The following is an 18842-nucleotide window of genomic DNA, read 5'->3' on the forward strand; positions in this document are numbered from 1 at the left end:
GGGTCAAGAGGAGTCAAAGATATATTTCCTCACCTGTAGAGGGCGCCAAAGAGCTCGACCCAGCAAAAATAAAAATTATAATGACCCAAACTCGCATTCGTATATAATTAAGTACAAAGAAGTATTAAATGTTCCGCGAACTGCACAGTTGAATCATGTTCGCTAATTGTAATGTTATTTTTATGCTTCTTGGTAAGTGGAGTCATCAGGTAAATTACGCTCAAAGTGTGGTGCTGCCGTCCTGTGCACTTCGTAAATTCCAAACGTCGATGCATAATAAATGTTAAAACAGGGAAGGAGTTGACACCTGATCCATTGGTTTCACATAATATTGCTCCCATATGTGAATGGAAAGTGTACTCAGAGGGGCCCATACTGTAGATAGTGACCATTATCCACTCTGATGCACGATAAACATTAATGCATCTGGAATTGAAGTGGGAGTTTGGGAAGCTAACTGGGAGAAATTTAACGAAGGGAGTGATAAATATCTGAACCACATGGATGGTAATGAGACCAATAAGAACAGCTACACTGAATCAACCATCAGAATAAAGGCAAAATAAAGAGGAAGGCAGCACAGTGGTGGGATGATAACTGCAAAGAAGCTGTGAGAAACAGAAATAAGGCATTTAATATTGAAAATAATGAATCATTTTCAACACACAGGTACAAAAAAGCCTGTGGTTGGACAATAACTGGTAAAATGGGCACACTGGAGAGGGGTTGGTGACTGGATTGGGAACACAACTCCAGTATATGAGAGGTGTGAGGGATGATCATAAAGATGGGAGGGTGCAGAAGGGAGTGGAGTTATTCAGGGCTAAGAAATGGAAATGAAACAGCATTAAGTGTTAAAGAAAAAGCTGAATTAATGGTTGACACTTTTGTTGAGGTGCACAGTTCTAATAATTTGTCTAAGGAGGTGAGGGAGAAAACAAAAACATGGATGCCTTAAGGACAGCAGAAAATAGATGAGCAGAGTGTTCCATTTACCTTTGGGAGAGTTAAGAAACCAGGCATGACTGCACCACGAATGGATGAAAAGTGTTACGTGATGATAAAACTTTTAAGTGCAGAAAGACTGAAGAAATTATTAATACTGTATACTAAAGCGTGGGAGAAGAGTACCTGTGAGTTGGAAGGAAACAAACCAACAAACTATAGACCAATGGCCTTAACATCATACATACAGTAGATAAGCTGATGGAACAGATGGTAAATGAAAGACTGATAAAAATGAAAGTAAAAATGCAGAATGTTGGAGTGAATTCAGGAAAGGAAGGGATGCTTTGGTTCCAGTGTTATGAATAAAGGAAAGAACAAATCAGTGGCATCTTGATGTACAAAAAGTGTATAATATGCTATGGAAGGAGGCACTTCTGGTGCAGCCGCATGCAATGGGAATTTGATGTCAGCTTTTTAACTGGATGATGAACTTTTTGAATAAAAGAACCATCCAGGTAAAGATAGGGTCTGAAATGACCAATAAGTATGTGAACAGGGGAGTAAGATAAATCCTATAATATTCTCCATATCACAAATGACATATTTGGAAATGTATTGTTAGATATGGGAACATCGTTACGTACAGATGATGGGGCTCGGTGGAAAAGTGGGAGAAATTTGAGCTTTATGATTTAAAAAAAAACTGCGAGAATGAATAAATCAAGTTTAGATGTGGGGGAAGAAATGAGGTTTTAGGTTTTCAGTTGAAAATACTAAAGTTATGGTCTTCACAAGAAAGAGGATTAGTGGAAATAATTGAAAGTAGATGGAAACAATTTGGATCGTTTCGACTCTGAGGATTATATTTTAGGGTCACATTAAAAGTATTACAGGAAAGTGATGAGATGCCTTGTAGGGTTGGACTGGGGAGCTGATGCAGCATCTTTGAAATATGTGAATGTAGCACTAGTTAGATCAAGGCTGGGTTATGGGAGTGTAGTATATGGATGTGCAGCAAAAACTGTGCTTGAGGGATTAGATGTGATCCAGGCCCAGGCCCTCAGTTAGGAGCAGGAACAGCATCACCTGTGTGTGCCACACCAGTCGAGGCAGGAGAGACGCCGCAGTGTTTATGCAGGAAACAGTTCAGTTACTGGATGAAACTGAGAAGGAACAGAGATAAAAACAAAAACAAACAAACAAACAAAAAAAAAAACTATCTGAACAAGCTGCTAAAAAAGAAAACACCACAATTAAACTTTGAAAATCAGAGGGAAGGGGAAGATGGATGGATGCATGGAGGAAAATTAACAAAGAATGGCAGCAACACCGGGATCGGGAGATAAGAGGAAGGCCACAACATCTAAAACAAAACAGAGTGTGTATTGAGTGAAAAGAGGAGGAAATGTGAAGGAGGCAGAAATGACCAGACGTAGAATAAGAGACAGTAACATGAACAGGACTCCAGTGGAGAGTCTCCACAGCAACTGGACTTTGTGAACACCATCAGGTATCAAAAATAGAGTAGATGTATTTGTTAACTGCAGGAACTCAAGAAATGATATGATGGAGGGAATGAAAAGATCAGGACTAAAAGGAGGAGGTTAAAAGGGTAGACTGAAGTGTGGTGGATGTGGACCAGACAGGAAGTGTCTGGTCAGCTTTCTAAAGAAAATAGAATAGACAGGCAACATTTGACTGGAGGAAAAGGAGGAGGTGAAGAAGAAGAAGAAGAAGAAGAAGAAGAAGAAGAAGAAGAAGAAGAAGAAGAAGAAGAAGAAGAAGAAGAAGAAGAAACGCTTGACAACTTGGACTCTGTAGGAGTTAATTTACTCCAGAGGATGGCAGTAATGCAACACCGATGAGCCAACCTGCCGTTAAACCAGAAAGAAAGACATAAAGAAGAAGACGAAGGCGGCGTCAGACTGCAATGCATACGCGCTGTGGCGGAGAGCGAAGATGGCGGAGAATAATGTCGAACCAGAGTACGAATGGAGCGACCGGGCCCTGGACACGGCCGAGGACACTCTGGTTGCAGTGGAAACCCTGCTGGCCACACTGAGAGCCTTTGAAGATGTGCTCAGGCAACAAGAAATATCCGTGGCGTCCTCCACGGAGTACTGCGACAACTTCTGTCAGGTAATGTGTGCATGCAACATCGAAGCTATGGTTAGCCTAACGTTAGCTCACCCAGGATTGTTTTTCTCGCAGCCCGCAAGCTAGCTAAATCTGCGACGGCAGCTGGCCCGCTAGCTGCCTGGCCAAGTTTAGGGTTGGTGTTCAACTGGGGAGCGAATGCAACAGCGTGTGTTTTTATTCACACTCACGTTTGCACAGAATTTCACGTCAAAACAATTAACCTTCCCATCATTGGGCTAACTATAATGTAGCTGTTACGCTGACAGATGAGAGATAGGTTGCCTGTTTGCTGGCTCGAGTTGGTACAGTATGCTCGCCGAAACTGTCATTGACATAAGTCGTTTAAGCTAGCTGCGAATTCTCTCGAACGAAAATGGAAATCAGGGAAACTAGCAGATGTTTGCATAAACATGACACTGACATAGTTTGCACACCATGCATGATTGCATGTGTGTGGGGCGGGGCGGCATCGCCGTATGTTTATCTACATTTCCAAGCTGGTTGGGGCGCGTAAACACTGCGAAATTACATTTTGGCATTTAGAACAAGTTGCGCCCGCAGTGTACACGTCAAATGTTGTATTCTTTAGCTTTTGTTAGTGTCAAAACATGTGTGGGCAAGCACTTTTGTTGTTGTGCATGTTGTTGTAGATCTGCCATGTTGTAACAATGGAGATGCAGTTACCCTCATCCCCAATCTCATAGATTTGAGAGTACAATTTAAAAAGACATGTCAGTGTTTGACCGAGGAAACTTAATTTGGATGCTACCTTGGTTCAGAGTACCTGATTTAACCCCCCCCCCCCCCATCAGCTATCGTTTTCATTTTCTGTGCTGAAGCCAAAGTGTGCGTTTTACAATCAGTGAAACTTGGTCACCAGCCAAAGCTGATGAGTAGAGAGGAGGCATTCATTAGCCAGCTCACTCTGATAGTACGTCTCTGTTTGGATAGTGGCTGCTGTTTCAGGACATGCACATGGCCATATGTACATTGAAAGAGTTATTGTCTGTGTTCGTCGCACTCAATCCAAAGTTTGTCTTTTGTGGTTTGTAACTTACTACCTGAAACAATGCGAATCTATCCTGTGGTGGTAAACTGAATGCTTTCTTTGGGTTAATATTAAACGATGAAAATGTCATGTTTATTTTCTGTTGAAGTCGGAAGCAGCCTGGGTGTAATTAGTGCACTGATATGGATCTCCAGGGTTGATACCTTATTCTTGGCTTCCTTTGTGAAGGTACAGTATATTTAGACTGAAGGGAATTAATCTGGTGCCACTTGAGACACAAGGGCCAACCCGCATGGTTCCTGGTGTCTGGCAAATGGGACTCCTGGGATGTTGATGGTGATGATGAATTTGTGTGTGTGGCTGCATGCAGGTGTCACGCTGGTTTAGACACTCATTTTGACTGCTCTGTGCCTGGGGACAGTTGACAGTTAAGGTAATATTTACCACAAACGACACCGTGATCTCTGGTCAAGGTGAAGAGCGAGTAAGAGACAGAACTGTTTTCTGTACCTGCGTTTTTTTCTTTGTGTGAGTACATTTTTTAAAATTTTGAGTCAGTGTAATTAGGGGAGATACATTTTTAGATTTGAAACATTGTCCAGTGAAGGAGGGACGTCCGCTTCCCTTCATTGCAAAAACATTCATTTTCCAGCTACACCGTTGTAGCTGTAAAATAATATTTTTATTTCAAACTTTCACTTTTAATATTAAAAGTGAAAGTTTGTGAAATGAGTGAAATTTGACAAAGAACATGCCTCTTTCCTGAAGTCAGGTCTTTAAAGTGCGTGTTGGCTCACTATTGAAGATTCAGGGTTGTCATATGCTGTACAGTCATGTCCCCCCAGACCCAATCAGGAGTGTCCCACACAGCTGACAGAGTGTCAGCTGGGATCAATCAGGTATAGGCTTGCATCTCCCCAGGTACAAAACCCCCTGTTCATCAAGACAAATGTCTCCCCTTTGATGCTCTCCTCTGATCAAATGTCTTTTTCACTTCATTTTGCTTTGTCTCTCTGTGTGTTTTTAGGCACTGATGCACTATGCTGGGAGCAGGAACTCCATGGAGCATGGTCTGCCTCTTCTGGAGGTCTACTGTCTGTCCATAAACTGTTTTGCTGCGGCCCGATCACACCTTACTGCAGAGTCCGACAGAGTGGCCCTTGTTTTGAAGAGACTAGCTTTGTGAGTACTGAGTTTGGAGTCAAGCGATGATATCCTGTGCGCACACTTAGTAGTTTGTGTTGTGGAGCACTGTTAATGGTCATTATATGGATTTAAGGTGAAAGGGGCACCTTTACTTATTTATGGTCCTTAATAGCTTGGCAACACAAAGCCTACAATCCCTAGTTTCCCTTTTGTAGTTCCAGGCCTCGACTACACACATATGGATATTTTGCAAAATGAATATTTTCCTCTGTGTTTGGGCTTCTCGTTCACACAGAAATGTTCACAATGCAAACGTTTGGTTAGTGCAGTAAGGTCATTTCACAGAAAGGTGTCACGTAACTAGAGCTGCTTAGTTGTTGCCCTATAAAGAACTACAAATGAGGCCTAAATTTGTTTTGGACATTTCACGTAGGCTGTACAGCAGATTATTGACAGGTCTGTTCTTCACTCAGACATCAGTATGCACCGTTCATATATTACTGCATGAATGCACTGATTTGCTCTCGGGTGGCTGTTCTGGAAAAGATAATGTTCCCCTATCTGTCCACCATATTCAGATTTGAATAGAGTTGATGCAAGCGAATTTGCTGCACCTGCAAAATCATGCTTCACTTTTAAAAATCTGTAACCTTTGGTTGAAATGGCGTTCACAAGGTTTGAGTGGTTCAACAGACAGTGAGTGACATTGTCCTTTAAATCGCCACCTGCAGTTTGCTCATACTTTGCTCGGCAGGTATCAGTCCATGCTGAGCTGCTTCTGTGGATATTTTCCTGATCCAATGAAATAGGTTTTCTTTTTTAACTTTTCTGAATTCTGTGTTTTACAATTTCCCAGATTAGGACTGAGTAACTTTTATTCAATGAACTCAACAGTCAAGAACAACTTAGGCATTTCTTTGCTAAAATAGAAAGTCCAGGTGAAATAGTCTCATATCTTTACATCATGAAATAAGTAATATTATAAATAGAAGTGAATTATACTACTTTGGCTTCACTTTGGTGTATGTATTGATAACCACAGTGAAGTGTGTCATTTTCTGACCTTTTTTTGTGGTCACGCACTCGTTATGTATGACGTGGATGTGTTACAGGCTTGAAACATGAACGTTTTTATCAACAGAACTAACTGTTACGAATAACGCACATGCAAGACATGAGGATGCACTGACTGACAGTGACTGGTTGTTGCTTTGGATTAGAGGTGATTCTTGTTGTACTTTAAGATGCATTAAAGGGTTCATGCTGTGAATGACAGCCTGTCTGAAGGATTTTACTGAACGTCTACTGACACCACTTAAATTAGGTCAGTTAGACATCCATAATATCTGAGGATTAATTGCCAAGCCCACACACACACACACACACACACTCACACCACGGCTTCAGTCACACTCCATCCATCTGCAGATGTTTTACTGTGACGGATGAGTTTCAGTGTTTTCCACTCAATAAAAAGAGTCTTTTAATAGTTACGTTGTAACGGTTAAATTTAACTATGGGCAGATAAGAAAAATAGATGTGAGACAGGCTCAAAAACATGTCACCGCTGTCCATTTCATTTTCAAACAAGCCTTTTTGACATGTTTAATGTATGAATGTGTGAGGCTGACGCTTCTTAAACATTAAAGAGCCAGAGAACACTCTGTTGCACCATCAGAAATTTAGGTACCATGACAGACTGTGAAAAATCATGTGGAGGTGGATGAATATGTCCAGACTTCATACTTGCAGTGCCTCTGTTTTCTATTTTTTTCTTTTTTTGTCAAAAATAGAACTATCCAGAATTGTCAACACTTACAGAAATCATTGTCATCTTGTTTTTCTGTCTTGCAGGAGCTGTTTTGAACTGTTGCTGTCAGTGCCTGAGAATGAAATCCCATATGAAGCCTGGGTTCAGTTCCACCACTCAGTTCAGGTAGAGCATCTTGATTTTCCACACTGATTAAATCCCATCATGGTGACGCAAGTTAGCAGTCGTTAGACAAAAATTTTGTTGCGTGTGAGAAAGAATTTAGGAACTTGATTATTTGTGCCTCAGCGGTGGTTGTGATCAAAAACCCTCTGATAGGAGACGAGTGAAGGCTGAGAACAAATGTCCCAAGCTGGTGTAGAAGCCAGTGTTTGGTTTCAACCTTTGTTGAGTCTAACTCACCAGTGTCTGCAACCTCTAACTCATCATTGATGTCAGCTGTGGGCCTTCAAATGAGATAAACCATGAATCTAAAAACACTGGGGCGCTGTGTACAACAGAATGTGACATTTTTCTAATCCTTAAAGACATGAACTGGGGTAATATTTAGTCTATTGTAAGTATGTTTAGCAAAGTGGTCTTCAAATTGCTTGATGAGCATTTCAGTTTCATGGGGGCTTGTGAGGCCGTAGACTTCAAGGCTTGTTGTTCCAAGTGTGCATGAAAGGTTTTGCAGCACACCCTGTAACATTGAGTCAGTATGTCGATGTAGAACTGAACTGATTCACATGAAGCCATATGAAGGGTCATTGGATCTCATTACCACAATGACATACAGTCCAATATATGTTTTTTAAAAAAGTCTTTGCTGTCAGATTGTGCCTGGCTAAGTCACTGTGAGAAATTAAGCAGAGTGTCTCATACTTGCCTGGACAAGAATTACATAGTTTGATGTAATTACAAATAAGACAGTGTTAAATGATCTCGGCGGAGTTGACAACAAAGGAGAAGTTATTAAGAATGGGGCAGCTGGGCTGTGATCAAGATGTAATTTCCAGACATAAACAGTGATGTTCAGAAGACAAATGTTTGGCTTTGTTTAGGAAATTGTGAAATTGGGCCAATAGATTACAGTCAGGCATGTAATAATGTGAACAAAGGGCCTTTTTAGAAGTTAATTTGTAAATCTCATTATTGCATGATATTATCACATGGCTGTAGAGGAGGTGCACCATTGCTTCCTCTGTGTGTGGCTTATTGGGTTCGTTTATTCAATTTATTTATTTATTATTTTTATCTAATGTTTCACGAGGGTGCTGAACAAACAGTTTTTTTTACTGCATTTAGATGAAAAATTCTTTGTGTGTGTTTCTGCAGATCGCCCATGATACTTTGTTACAGTATGACAGCACAGACCTCCAAGCTTTACTCCAGATCACAGGAGAGGGAGGAGCGTGGAGCAACCCCATCCTTACATCTCTCCTCACTGGCCAGCCCACCAACCCAGAAGAAGGTGGGAATAACTTGGTTATTACATGTGAACGTGACAGCACAGACTTTACCTTTACACATTGTCCCTTCGGTGGGAGTTAACTGAGTAGATTTGCTGTGAATTCTGTCACCAGTTGACGCATTCATCAGCTTGGAGGGCGAGGCCTTTGTGGAGATGAGGGTGAAGCACCTGGAGAAGATGGGCGAAGTGGCCAAGGCAGTGGTGCTGGCCAAAGCTTGCACCGAATGTAGCTTCATCTCCAACCAAGCTACCTTTCGTCAAACTTATGTCTCCCTGCTGTGTCACCTGCTTCCCAACGAGGAAGCCATCATGGAGGTATGACAACACTGTGTTTGCTTAAAGAGGGGTGGGAACACTTGCACAATCATGATGCTCTTTTTACAGTCATGCATTTGAATTTTGTTAATTGTGATGAATTGTGACGATGTTGAAGCATTCCATTTATTCCTCAATGCAGATAATAATGAATAATTGTGATATATAAAACGTGTTGGGCTCTGATGAGATATGACAGCAGGAGGACTGGGAATGCAGCTGTGCAGTGACATGTAGACAAACAAACACTGAACTAAACAATTAAGACAAGGTATTACAAATTCAGTGTGCTCCCTCCGACTTGGGTCAGGTTCAGACAGAAAAATCCTGAACTGAAAAATGCAAACAGTTTTGCTAAAAGTAATGGCTGAATGGTTGAAACATCCAGCTTCTGCTCAACATGGTGCTGCTATATTAAGAGACATGTGGTTGTGGCAGGATGTGTAGAGGGCTCGCAGCAGGCTGTGGTCTCCAAATGAAGTAAATCTGTCCCTCCTGGTAATATTAAGTTGATATTATAAAAGTGTTAAATAAAAAATACAGACATGTTTGCAAGTCAAACCTTTTTTTTTGTTGGTAATAAATATGAAAAAGGTGCCTATTTTTAAAGTTTATCTGCACCGTCTCCAAAAATAGAGCCCCAAATTAAGCTTCCTGCCATTCAGTTTGAACATTGAGATTCAATCTTCAGGGAGTCACTAAAACGTACTGTGAATTCATCTTTTTCCACCTTTTCCAACCGTTTGAAACTTGACAGTGTCTTAACATTGAGGCACAGAGCAGTTATGGTATGTGTAATGTCTTTCTGTCGTCTCTGATCAAAAAGATGTTGCGTTGCGATGTATTAGTTTGCCTGCAGCACTGATGTTTGTGATGGGCCTCCATTATATACTGCTACGAGTGTACAGCCAAATACTGGCTAAGGTCTTTTTTTGTGCTATTTGCACAGCCCACCCGGCCCCTGGTATCTTTGCATTTCATAACTTTGCTTGCTCTCCTTTGCCTTACTCACACATGCTGTTTGGCTTTTGTTGAGGCCTTGTGGCGGGGGATAGACAAAGTTCTGGAGGTCAAAGTAATGTTTGCAGAAAGGGAAAGGGGGCTTGTGCATGCTGAGGATCAAATTGAATATTTAAAGCCAAACTCTTTCATGTGTGAGTGATTAATTCAGGGTGTCTGCAGGTCGTTAACAATGTCTTAAGTTCAACTTTCTAAATTTTAGGTTTTAAAGATCAGTAAATAGTCTTAAATTTAAATTTGTGAGGTCTTAATTGCCAAAAATCACATTACCTCATTTACTTTTACTTCATTAATAGTAATATTACATATCATAAAATGCCATGTCACTGGTGTGTCTTGAGGTCTATGTTTATGACATTGTTTTAAATCCTTAATTTTCTTTTTGGGGCATCTTGAATTGGTGTGGATTGACTGTAGGGATGCACAGATCTAACTTTGTTTCTCCCAGTACTAATTATTTAATGTCAGTGCTCCTTTTTTCCTCTCCAGACATTGATTAAAGCCCTAAAAACTCATCACTGTTCATCGGAATTACACATTTAGAAGTTTTTCCATGAAAGAAATCCCTTCATGCCTCACACTGGCTTAGGTGTATCTCTCCACCTTTTGCCTTAATGGTGCACACACAGATCTACACAGTCCAATTTCCAAATTCAAAGTTAAAATGTGGTGTCTGTCATACTGTTTTCTAAGCAGCCAACTTTGCATCTACTCCCTGAACAGATATCCAGACTTGACTGTAAGGATGTGCTGGAGATCACATGTAATTTGGAGACGGAGGGGGAGGAGAACACAGCCTTCATCTTGTGCACAACTTTCCTGACACAGCAGCTTCAGCAGCCGAGCCTTTACTGCTCCTGGTGAGTTAGTCCCTGTTTGGGCCCAGCGGGTTGAGTGGACTGCATGTATTGTGTATTTATGACTACAGTCAAATGTAAATGGAGAATCAAATGTCTGAAGATCTCTTACCAAGTAAATTGATTTTCTTTGTTATTGTTGTGGTCAATCAAAATTGGACTTGATTTTCTTGTCTTTTTTCCCCCCAATCCAAAGGGAGTTGACTCTGTTATGGAGCAAGCTTCAGAGGAGGATCGACCCCTCATTGATGTCTCTTCTTGAGCGATGCCTTCAGCTGGGTGCCATTGCCAAAACAGTCTACCATTTGCTTTACCTGGTCCGGGTCATCCAGACAGAGGTGAGCCCAGTTGCCATACTGCCCATTTTTATACTGGATTTTAGTTCGTGCATGCATATAAGGTACAAAGGAGCCACAAGAACTGCTCTCAGGAACTAAAAGCTTTCTTCACATGTGTTTCCTGTCTGCCTTTCCGTCACATCTGAAGAGCCATGAAAATTAGCTTAAGTCAGATAAGGGGTTAAAATAAACGACGCCAATGTACAACACGCAATTTGCACTTGAGGAAACCGCAAAAGTCATTGTGTTGTGCAGCTCTGATGCTTGAATGAATCTAACGATCATGATAAAGGAGACGTGACGAGGTTGAAAGGAAGGTGAAAACAGGCTATAAGTTAAAAATGATCAAAAGGTTTTGTTTATTTATTTGAATGTTTCTGAGCATGTGGGTCACAAAGGCTAAAAGGTCCTGCACACCCATGTTCGACCCACACTTATTGGCCTTATTAGATGGTGTGGACATGTGCAGATTGTGCTTGATTAGCATCTTTCACTCTCCTGCTGTTCAGGCAAGACAAATTACAGCTTTATCGTTCTTATAGTTGCAACTTTGATGCCCACACTCAATGGATCACTGAACGTAAACCCTGTGTGCCAGTTTTGTCCATTGGCAGTTAGAATAAAGTTTATTAAATCAGTACAGCCGCGTCGCCAAGGCTGTCTACGTTTACATGCACAAAATATTCCAGATTTTGCCCTCATTCCCCTAATTTTCCTGTTTACATGAAGCCCTTTGATGAACACTGTTTGATTAACACAGCCTCCCTCTTTCATTTGTTGAACCGACTTCTTGAAAAGGTCGAGGTTGCAATACTTGTGCATATCCAAAAAACCTGTTGAAACTGTTCAACAATGGGTGTGTTTCAAGCTTTTCTTTCGTACATGCATCTCTATCCCAGCAAACTGTTGGCTGGACGATGCACAGAGCTGACAGTAAACAGCTCTGCGCTGCAGTAAAAAGGTTAAGTTGAAGTGAAGTTCAGTTTTATATGACAAGACTGCAGTTTTAGACACATTTTATGAAGTACTCATCCAGTTATATTAAAACAAGCTCACTACACTTAAGAATTGTGGAGTTGCTCAAACTGACATGTCATAAAGTACAGAGAGGCGTTCTGACTTCCCTTAAACACCACACCAAACAACAACTCCAATACTGGAGTTGCTAGTTGCCTCACTTGGTTAATGTTTAATTTTGACCAATGTCATGTCTCTCACAAACACAGCAGATCTTTTGAGTCCTTAAAAGTTGTCCAAAGGTGACTGAACTGCTGAAGACCAATTCAAAATATGGTGCCTGCCTTACGACAGGGCATTTTCTGCTCAGTATGACATAAGAAATTCTGTCTTTTTTACATGATTTCATGGCTTCAAAGAGTAACTGCACCCGTTTAATAATACACCATACTCTGTCATCTAGTGGTGACATGTTTTTTCCACAACCTGTCTAGCTGTGATGTGGCTTGACACTTGCGTACCATGCTGCATCACAGCTGTCAACAGACCACACCTGACCACACGGAGAAATGAACCCATAGAGTGCAACAGCGCAGCTACTCTTTTCTTTCCAAAATCAAATGTGGACTTATTCTTTAATGGGGTAAATTTGCTACTTTTTGTACTAAAGTGAAAGAGTAAAGTCATCGATGCTTTAATGTATGCATGAAGAATGTGATGAATGTGAAATGCTTTGTGATTAGAAGAAAATGTGGGTTTTGTGTCTACGTTTAATGCTAATAAAATGTCGCTCTCTTTTCAGGCGGAGGAGATTGGGGTACCTGCCTCAGTAGAACTTAGTGTCAAAGCCCTTCAACTTCCAAAGCAGGATGACTCAGATACGAGGATCTCTGTCTGTAAGACCGTGTCCTGCCTTCTTCCAGATGACCTTGAAGTGTTGCGTGCCTGCCAGCTCACAGAGTTCCTGCTTGGCCCCAACCAGGAGGTCTTTGGGTGCCTTGAGGAGCTTTACTTACGCCCAGACCAAAAGTATGACCAGGAAAATGAGGTTATTCCCAACTCACTGCGCTGTGAGTTGCTACTAGCACTGAAAGCATACTGGCCTTTTGACCCCGAATTCTGGGACTGGAAAACTCTAAAGTATCATTGCATCTCCCTTCTGGGGTTGATGCCAGAGTCAGAAGGGGAAGAGGAGGAGGCAGTAGACAAACAAGAGAAGGGTAAACAACCCGAGCCACAGGGAGTCACAGTGAAAGTCGAGTATGAGCATCAAAAGAGGATAAATGGAAGTCTTGATGGTCATGAGCAGCAGGATGAAAGGCAGTCTTCTAACTTAGCAGAAAGCCAAGGAGAATCCGAGGCCAAGAAACACAAATTGTGCTGTCAGATTTGTAAGAGATCGGTCGCCGACTCCCAAATCATTCATCACTCCAAAAGACACGCAGAGGACAACTGCCACCCGTGCCCTGTGTGCTTGGAGAAGTTCAAGAGCAGAAAGGAACTCGTCTCTCACATGAAACACCACATTCAGAGTGAAACGCATCTTTACAGAAACGACGTAAAGAAGGAGGATGTGCAGAAACAGATGGACGAGGATGATGACATTGAACCAGGGGAGATCACCATTGACCCCTCCTTAATGCTGTATTACAAATCCACACATGATCCAGATGTGCTCCACCACATCGTGCAACAAGCCAAAACCGTCAAAGACAAGCACGTGGACGATGACGAGCATGTAACATTCGACTACATCGACCAACACTTCAAGCTGCAGAACCGGGACGAGTATCAGTGTCCAGGAACCGGATGCACCCGGATTTTTAAACATTCAAAGTACTTATATGTCCATTTGAAGTCAGAGCACAAAGGTGATGAGAATGTGAAATATTTTCAGCAGATGAGAGACAAGCGGGAGAAGTGTGTTTTTTGTAGACGTCATTTTGTCTCCGCATACCATCACCGCAAACATCGAAGAATTCACTACGGTGATCGGCCTTACTCATGTGTGGTTATAGGTTGTGGTGCTCAGTTTAGTTCTTCCAATGAACTTGTCACGCACAAACAGACCCACGGCTATCAGCTCAACTACCAGTGTGAGCTCAAAGGCTGTTACGTCACTTACTCCGACTTGGGACAGATCTATCACCATGAAGCACAGCATTTCAGAGATGCAGCATTTACCTGCTCTAGCGCTGAATGTAAAAAATACTATTTATCCAAAAAGGAATTCATAAAGCATTTATCCACACACAACATCACCTTCTCTGAAGAGGACTTTGAGGCTCAAAGGAAGGCAAAGCGGAAACTTCTAAAGACCATTACTGAAGCAACAGCCCATCTTGATAAGTCCTCTGATACACAAGAGATTGTAAATGAACATGTCCCAAACCCTTCTTCAGTAAGTTGTGCCTCCTCTTTGCAAGCGCCAGACATCAAAGAGCCCAAAGCAACAATGACCTCTGTGGCTGTGTGTTTTGATGGAAGTAAGTTCACCTGTGGTTTTGAGAAGTGTGGCATGACTTTCTCCAGAGCCAGAGATGTCCAGAGACATCTGAAATGTGCCCACCCAGAACACCTTAAACTGGAGAACAGAGAACACAAGCATGACAAAGAGCGGGGCTCGAAGTCCAAAGGGTTAAAGAGTGAGCCAGACAGTGAGGAAAAGGGAAAAAGTGAGCCCTCGACCCCATTTCAACCCATGGAGTCTGGCAAGGAGTCTGGCAAGGAAAGGAAAACATCCACTCAGCCCAAAAACAGTGAAACAAACTCCTCAAGCCTTCAAACAAAAAACGATGCTCTTAAAGAAATTCTCATTGGTCTCAGTAAACTGGACCTGAATTCTTCATCGCCTCACAGTGCGTCAAGTGAGGCCCCTCAGTCTGACCAAGAGTCCAGTTCATCACAAGTATCTCTTCATCAGGCAATCATGGCTAAGCCCCCGGTTGTATTGCTTCAGAAGAGACCTCCACATGAGCCTGAGGAAGGGGTTAAAACTGAAACCGAAGAAGCATCAGCAGCTGATGGTGATGGTGATGGCAGTGTTGAATCATTAGCCACTGCTAAGCCATATATCTGTGAGATGAAAGGTTGTGGCTTTAGGACTGCTCAGAGTTACAGCTTACTGCGACACTATAACAACAAACATGGCCGTACTGTTGAACAGGCCAAAAGGTTGACCTCTTTGAAAACAACATCATTTAAGCCTTACGTGTGCCATCTTTGTTCCAAGAGTCACAGAGAAAAGCATGTGTTGAGGGCCCACTATATTCACGCACACAACCTGAGTGAGACTTTTGTGGACAAAATAAGCTGGACATCTACACGATACGAGGGAAACAAAGACCCCTCACAACATACATCTCAGCATTTGATTGCCCACAGTCTAAATGTGAGGAAGACAGAGATCCCTCAGTTGCACCGACAGTATGACGAACAAAACTCAACCATCAACACCGAAAATGCACAAAACTCTGACAATCATTCTCCATCTGAAGAGGAAGGAGACGATGAACCAGAGAGTAGAGAGGAAGACAGTGAGCAGCACAAGGGAGAAAGTGAGGATAAGACCACACAACAGGTCAGAACGACAAGACGTTTGGTAGCCAAAAGTAATCTCTGCTATATATTGGATAAATTCAGTAAACCCTTTCATTGTGTGGCAAAAAACTGTGATGCAGCTTTTTCTACCCAGGGAGGGCTTGTGCGCCACCTACAGTTGATACATCATTACAATCGCTCCCAGCTCTTGTTGGAGAAAGATTTTGATGCACATCACAGTCCAGAAGTGAGAAAAGAGCCTGCCAAGAAAAGGCCTCTCCCAAACTCGGATGAGCCTCAACCCCAGTACAAATGTCACTTTGCCAACTGTCACGCGTCCTACCACCTTAAAAGCAGCCTAGCTCGTCACACTCGTGATTACCACTCACAACCACCAGAGCTAATCCGGTGTAAGTATGAAGGCTGTTCAAGAGTGTTCAGCCACGATGATGCACTTAAAAGACATACACTTTATAGTCACTATGAGTACTGCGATTCACTGGTGGTACGTCTCCAGAGCACTCACAAAAAGTCAATTACGGGATGCCAAAAGAAGCTTATTGTTGCGCCACAGAGTCCTCAGAAAGAGGAACCTGGTCCAACTACCACGCAGGCAGAGAGTTCAAGTCTGGAGCCTGAAGTGACCACCCAGTCAGAGGAAATAGGCAAGGAGGGTGTTGTGGAGAAGAAAGCGTCAGGAGAAAAGAAATCAAGAAGAAATTCTTACAGCCGCTTTGTGTTCAGATCTCATGAAGAAGCACTACAGATGTGCCAAGACCGATGCTTGCGTGTGGCCTACCCATGTATGGTTCAGGACTGTGATTCTGTCGTCACGTACATGGGGAGCTTGCACCGTCACTACCTGAAGGTTCACCGCATGCGTCGAGACGACCTTGTTAAGAATGACGATAAGCTCGTTTTTAATGCTGAGCAGCTCGAGGAACTGATTCAGAGGAAGTCGGCCAGGCCAACAGTTACAGGAGCATGTGCGCCCAACGGGGTTCGCAAAATGGAGTATCAGGCAGAGCCAGAAAGCACAGGGGGGCAGCCTGCACCCATGAGCTTACACTCAGTCAAGGCAGACACACAGGATGAGGAAAATCATGATTCATTGGGATTCCCAGTGGAGGAAGAGGAGGAGCCACCACCTGTTGAGAGAAATGGTGTCCTTGTTGGTGCAGACGAGGTGCTTTACGGTGAGCCAAGCACTGGTGGGCACACCGAAGACTCGACTGCAGCAACACCGAACAGTCAGAAACCAGAATTAAGCTTGGATAAATTCAAACCTCTTCTTCGTCCCGTCACTGTTGACCTCTCGCCACCATGCTCACTGCGCTTTACTACTGAGGAGGGCTTCCAAGACACGTCAAGCACTAAGGACGGTGGTAAAATGTTGAATGGGTCAGCTCTCACTCCTGTTCGCCAGCCGCTGAAACGGAAAAATGAACTCTCTGAACAGCCGTCAAACTTGAAAGACTCACAGCCTCGTAGCCCTTCTCCACGCCCTTTTGACATTGCCGCCTATAAGCCTATTGGCTTTGAGTCCTCATTCCTGAGGTTCATACAAGAGACATCCCCAAAAGACAAAAACTCGGTGCCGGTGAAGCGGCGAGACTCTTTCAGGCGTAGTTGTTCTGTGAAGGAGAACAACCAGCTGGGAATCTCTCACACCCGCAGCAGACGCACTCATTCCCCCCTGCTGAAGCCCCACGCTATGACTGGAGACTTCACATCAGTCCAAAACTTGAAGTCCATCTTGGACAAAGCCCTGGCTGGTTGTGGGGACCTGGCCATTAAACAGCTTCAGTACCTCAGACCTGTGGTGGTCCTGGGGAGACCCGTTTGCACCACCACCGAGCCCAACCTCTTCCCATCCGACACCAACAACAGCAAACTGCTTCTTGGAAGTTAGTTTAATGGAGCACCTTTTCAACATAGCTATGGCAAATAACTTTGCATTTTCACAAGCTGTGTACCAGTATTTTTCTTTCTCCCAAAATAATAGTATTATGTTTTTTTAGTTGTTTGTTTCTTAAGTTGCCAAACTAAAGAGATAAAGAAATTAGCGTTAAGATAAGAACAAGCTTATACAGTGCACATGAGAAGTGGGTTGTTTTTTTTAGACATCTATAATGAAAGCATTCATATAACTCCTGTTATGTTAACTCATGTAGTGTATATACTGTAGTTCTCCGAGATAAATGTACAGATTTTCAGATTGTTAGAAATGGTAAGTAGCGTATTGCAAGGCCTTTTCAGTTGTGTGAAAATGTGACTGAAAAACATTTCCTTACTACACAGTTCTTGAGGATTATGTTTGCTTATTTTTCACCCCAGTTTATATTAAATCAGTGTTGGGATGCAGTGGACAGATGTTGGCAGACATGTATGTAACACTTTTTAATAAAAAAAAATAAAATAAAATAAATGTGGAAACAAATATAAAGCCCTTTTCTCTCTGGATTGTGTGAGTGACTTCTTTTGTTTGATAAAGTCACCGTGAGTCTTGGGAGCTGTTTCTTAAATTGAAAATACAGCTAACTCACCATCTTAAAATCTGCTGTGCTGTATCAATGTAAATACACGGCCTGGAATATGATTTTTAAGTTTAATGGTACACAATGAGGTGCTGTTATCATAAATTGTAATTGAACTGAAGTTGAATAAAATGTTTCTTTCTTTCCACGTGACTTTAAAAACATTTTCAAGTGAGGACCATTTATTAGTTTCGTAGTCTTGATGCATACAGATTACCTTTTGCATTTATTGTCTCAGATTGCAGTATTTTGTGCTGGCTTTTCACTCTCAGGGTTTGTTCATTTTGCAGATGAGGTTGGATTACCAACAAGGCAAAGCCGACATCTACCTAGGGGTCTAGACCCCATAAACTGCAGAAATGAGTTTGTTGTGTATGAATGAATCATAATTGTGTTTGGGAATAAACTAAAGGAACAATATCGCCTGACATGGTATCGGCCCTCAGGGATGTCGTTGTCAGTCCCCCTCACTGGGTTTTAATATCTTCATTATTTCATCTGATATTATGACTGTGGTGCATTTTCTAACAAATGTGTTGAAGCACCGCACATAAAACCTGCAGCCTCGCAGCACTGCAGGACAGGAATACTGCCTACACTGCACAGAGTGGGAAGATCCGGGAAATAATAGCTGCCCAGCTGCTTATATTTTCCCTGGGGGCCACAAAACTATCCATGACTGTAGTGGCTGTAGTGCTGATTTCACATGATCTGCAGTCTTCCTTATGATTAAATGCAAATTTGTAGACACTGAGATGTATTGCATATTTATATATTAAGATGTCTATCAAGACCATAGACAGGATAACCTT

The 18842-nt window shown here is 42.3% G+C and overlaps 1 protein-coding gene across 1 annotated transcript; it reads left to right on the forward strand.

Annotated features, from left to right (window-relative positions):
• The first annotated feature begins 2875 nt into the window (after positions 1-2875).
• Positions 2876-17890, forward strand: rlf (RLF zinc finger). Its single transcript, XM_070979215.1, has 8 exons — positions 2876-3087; positions 5124-5278; positions 7097-7178; positions 8331-8466; positions 8579-8781; positions 10525-10661; positions 10855-10996; positions 12756-17890. Exons 1-8 carry the CDS (start codon positions 2908-2910, stop codon positions 17403-17405), a joined length of 5685 nt encoding a protein of 1894 aa, XP_070835316.1. The 5' UTR covers positions 2876-2907; the 3' UTR covers positions 17406-17890.
• Positions 17891-18842: the final 952 nt, after the last annotated feature.

This window comes from Chaetodon trifascialis, chromosome 14 (genome assembly GCF_039877785.1).
Source record: "Chaetodon trifascialis isolate fChaTrf1 chromosome 14, fChaTrf1.hap1, whole genome shotgun sequence".
In the NCBI taxonomy this organism is placed as follows: domain Eukaryota; kingdom Metazoa; phylum Chordata; class Actinopteri; order Chaetodontiformes; family Chaetodontidae; genus Chaetodon; species Chaetodon trifascialis.

Excerpts from the sequence above, each read along its gene's own strand:
- rlf (XM_070979215.1), top strand. The coding sequence starts at position 2,908 with ATGGCGGAGAATAATGTCGAACCAGAGTACGAATGGAGCGACCGGGCC. Across the intron at positions 3,088-5,123 it reads ACTGCGACAACTTCTGTCAG|GCACTGATGCACTATGCTGG; the intron begins GTAATGTGTGCA and ends GTGTGTTTTTAG. Across the intron at positions 10,662-10,854 it reads CCGAGCCTTTACTGCTCCTG|GGAGTTGACTCTGTTATGGA; the intron begins GTGAGTTAGTCC and ends CCCAATCCAAAG.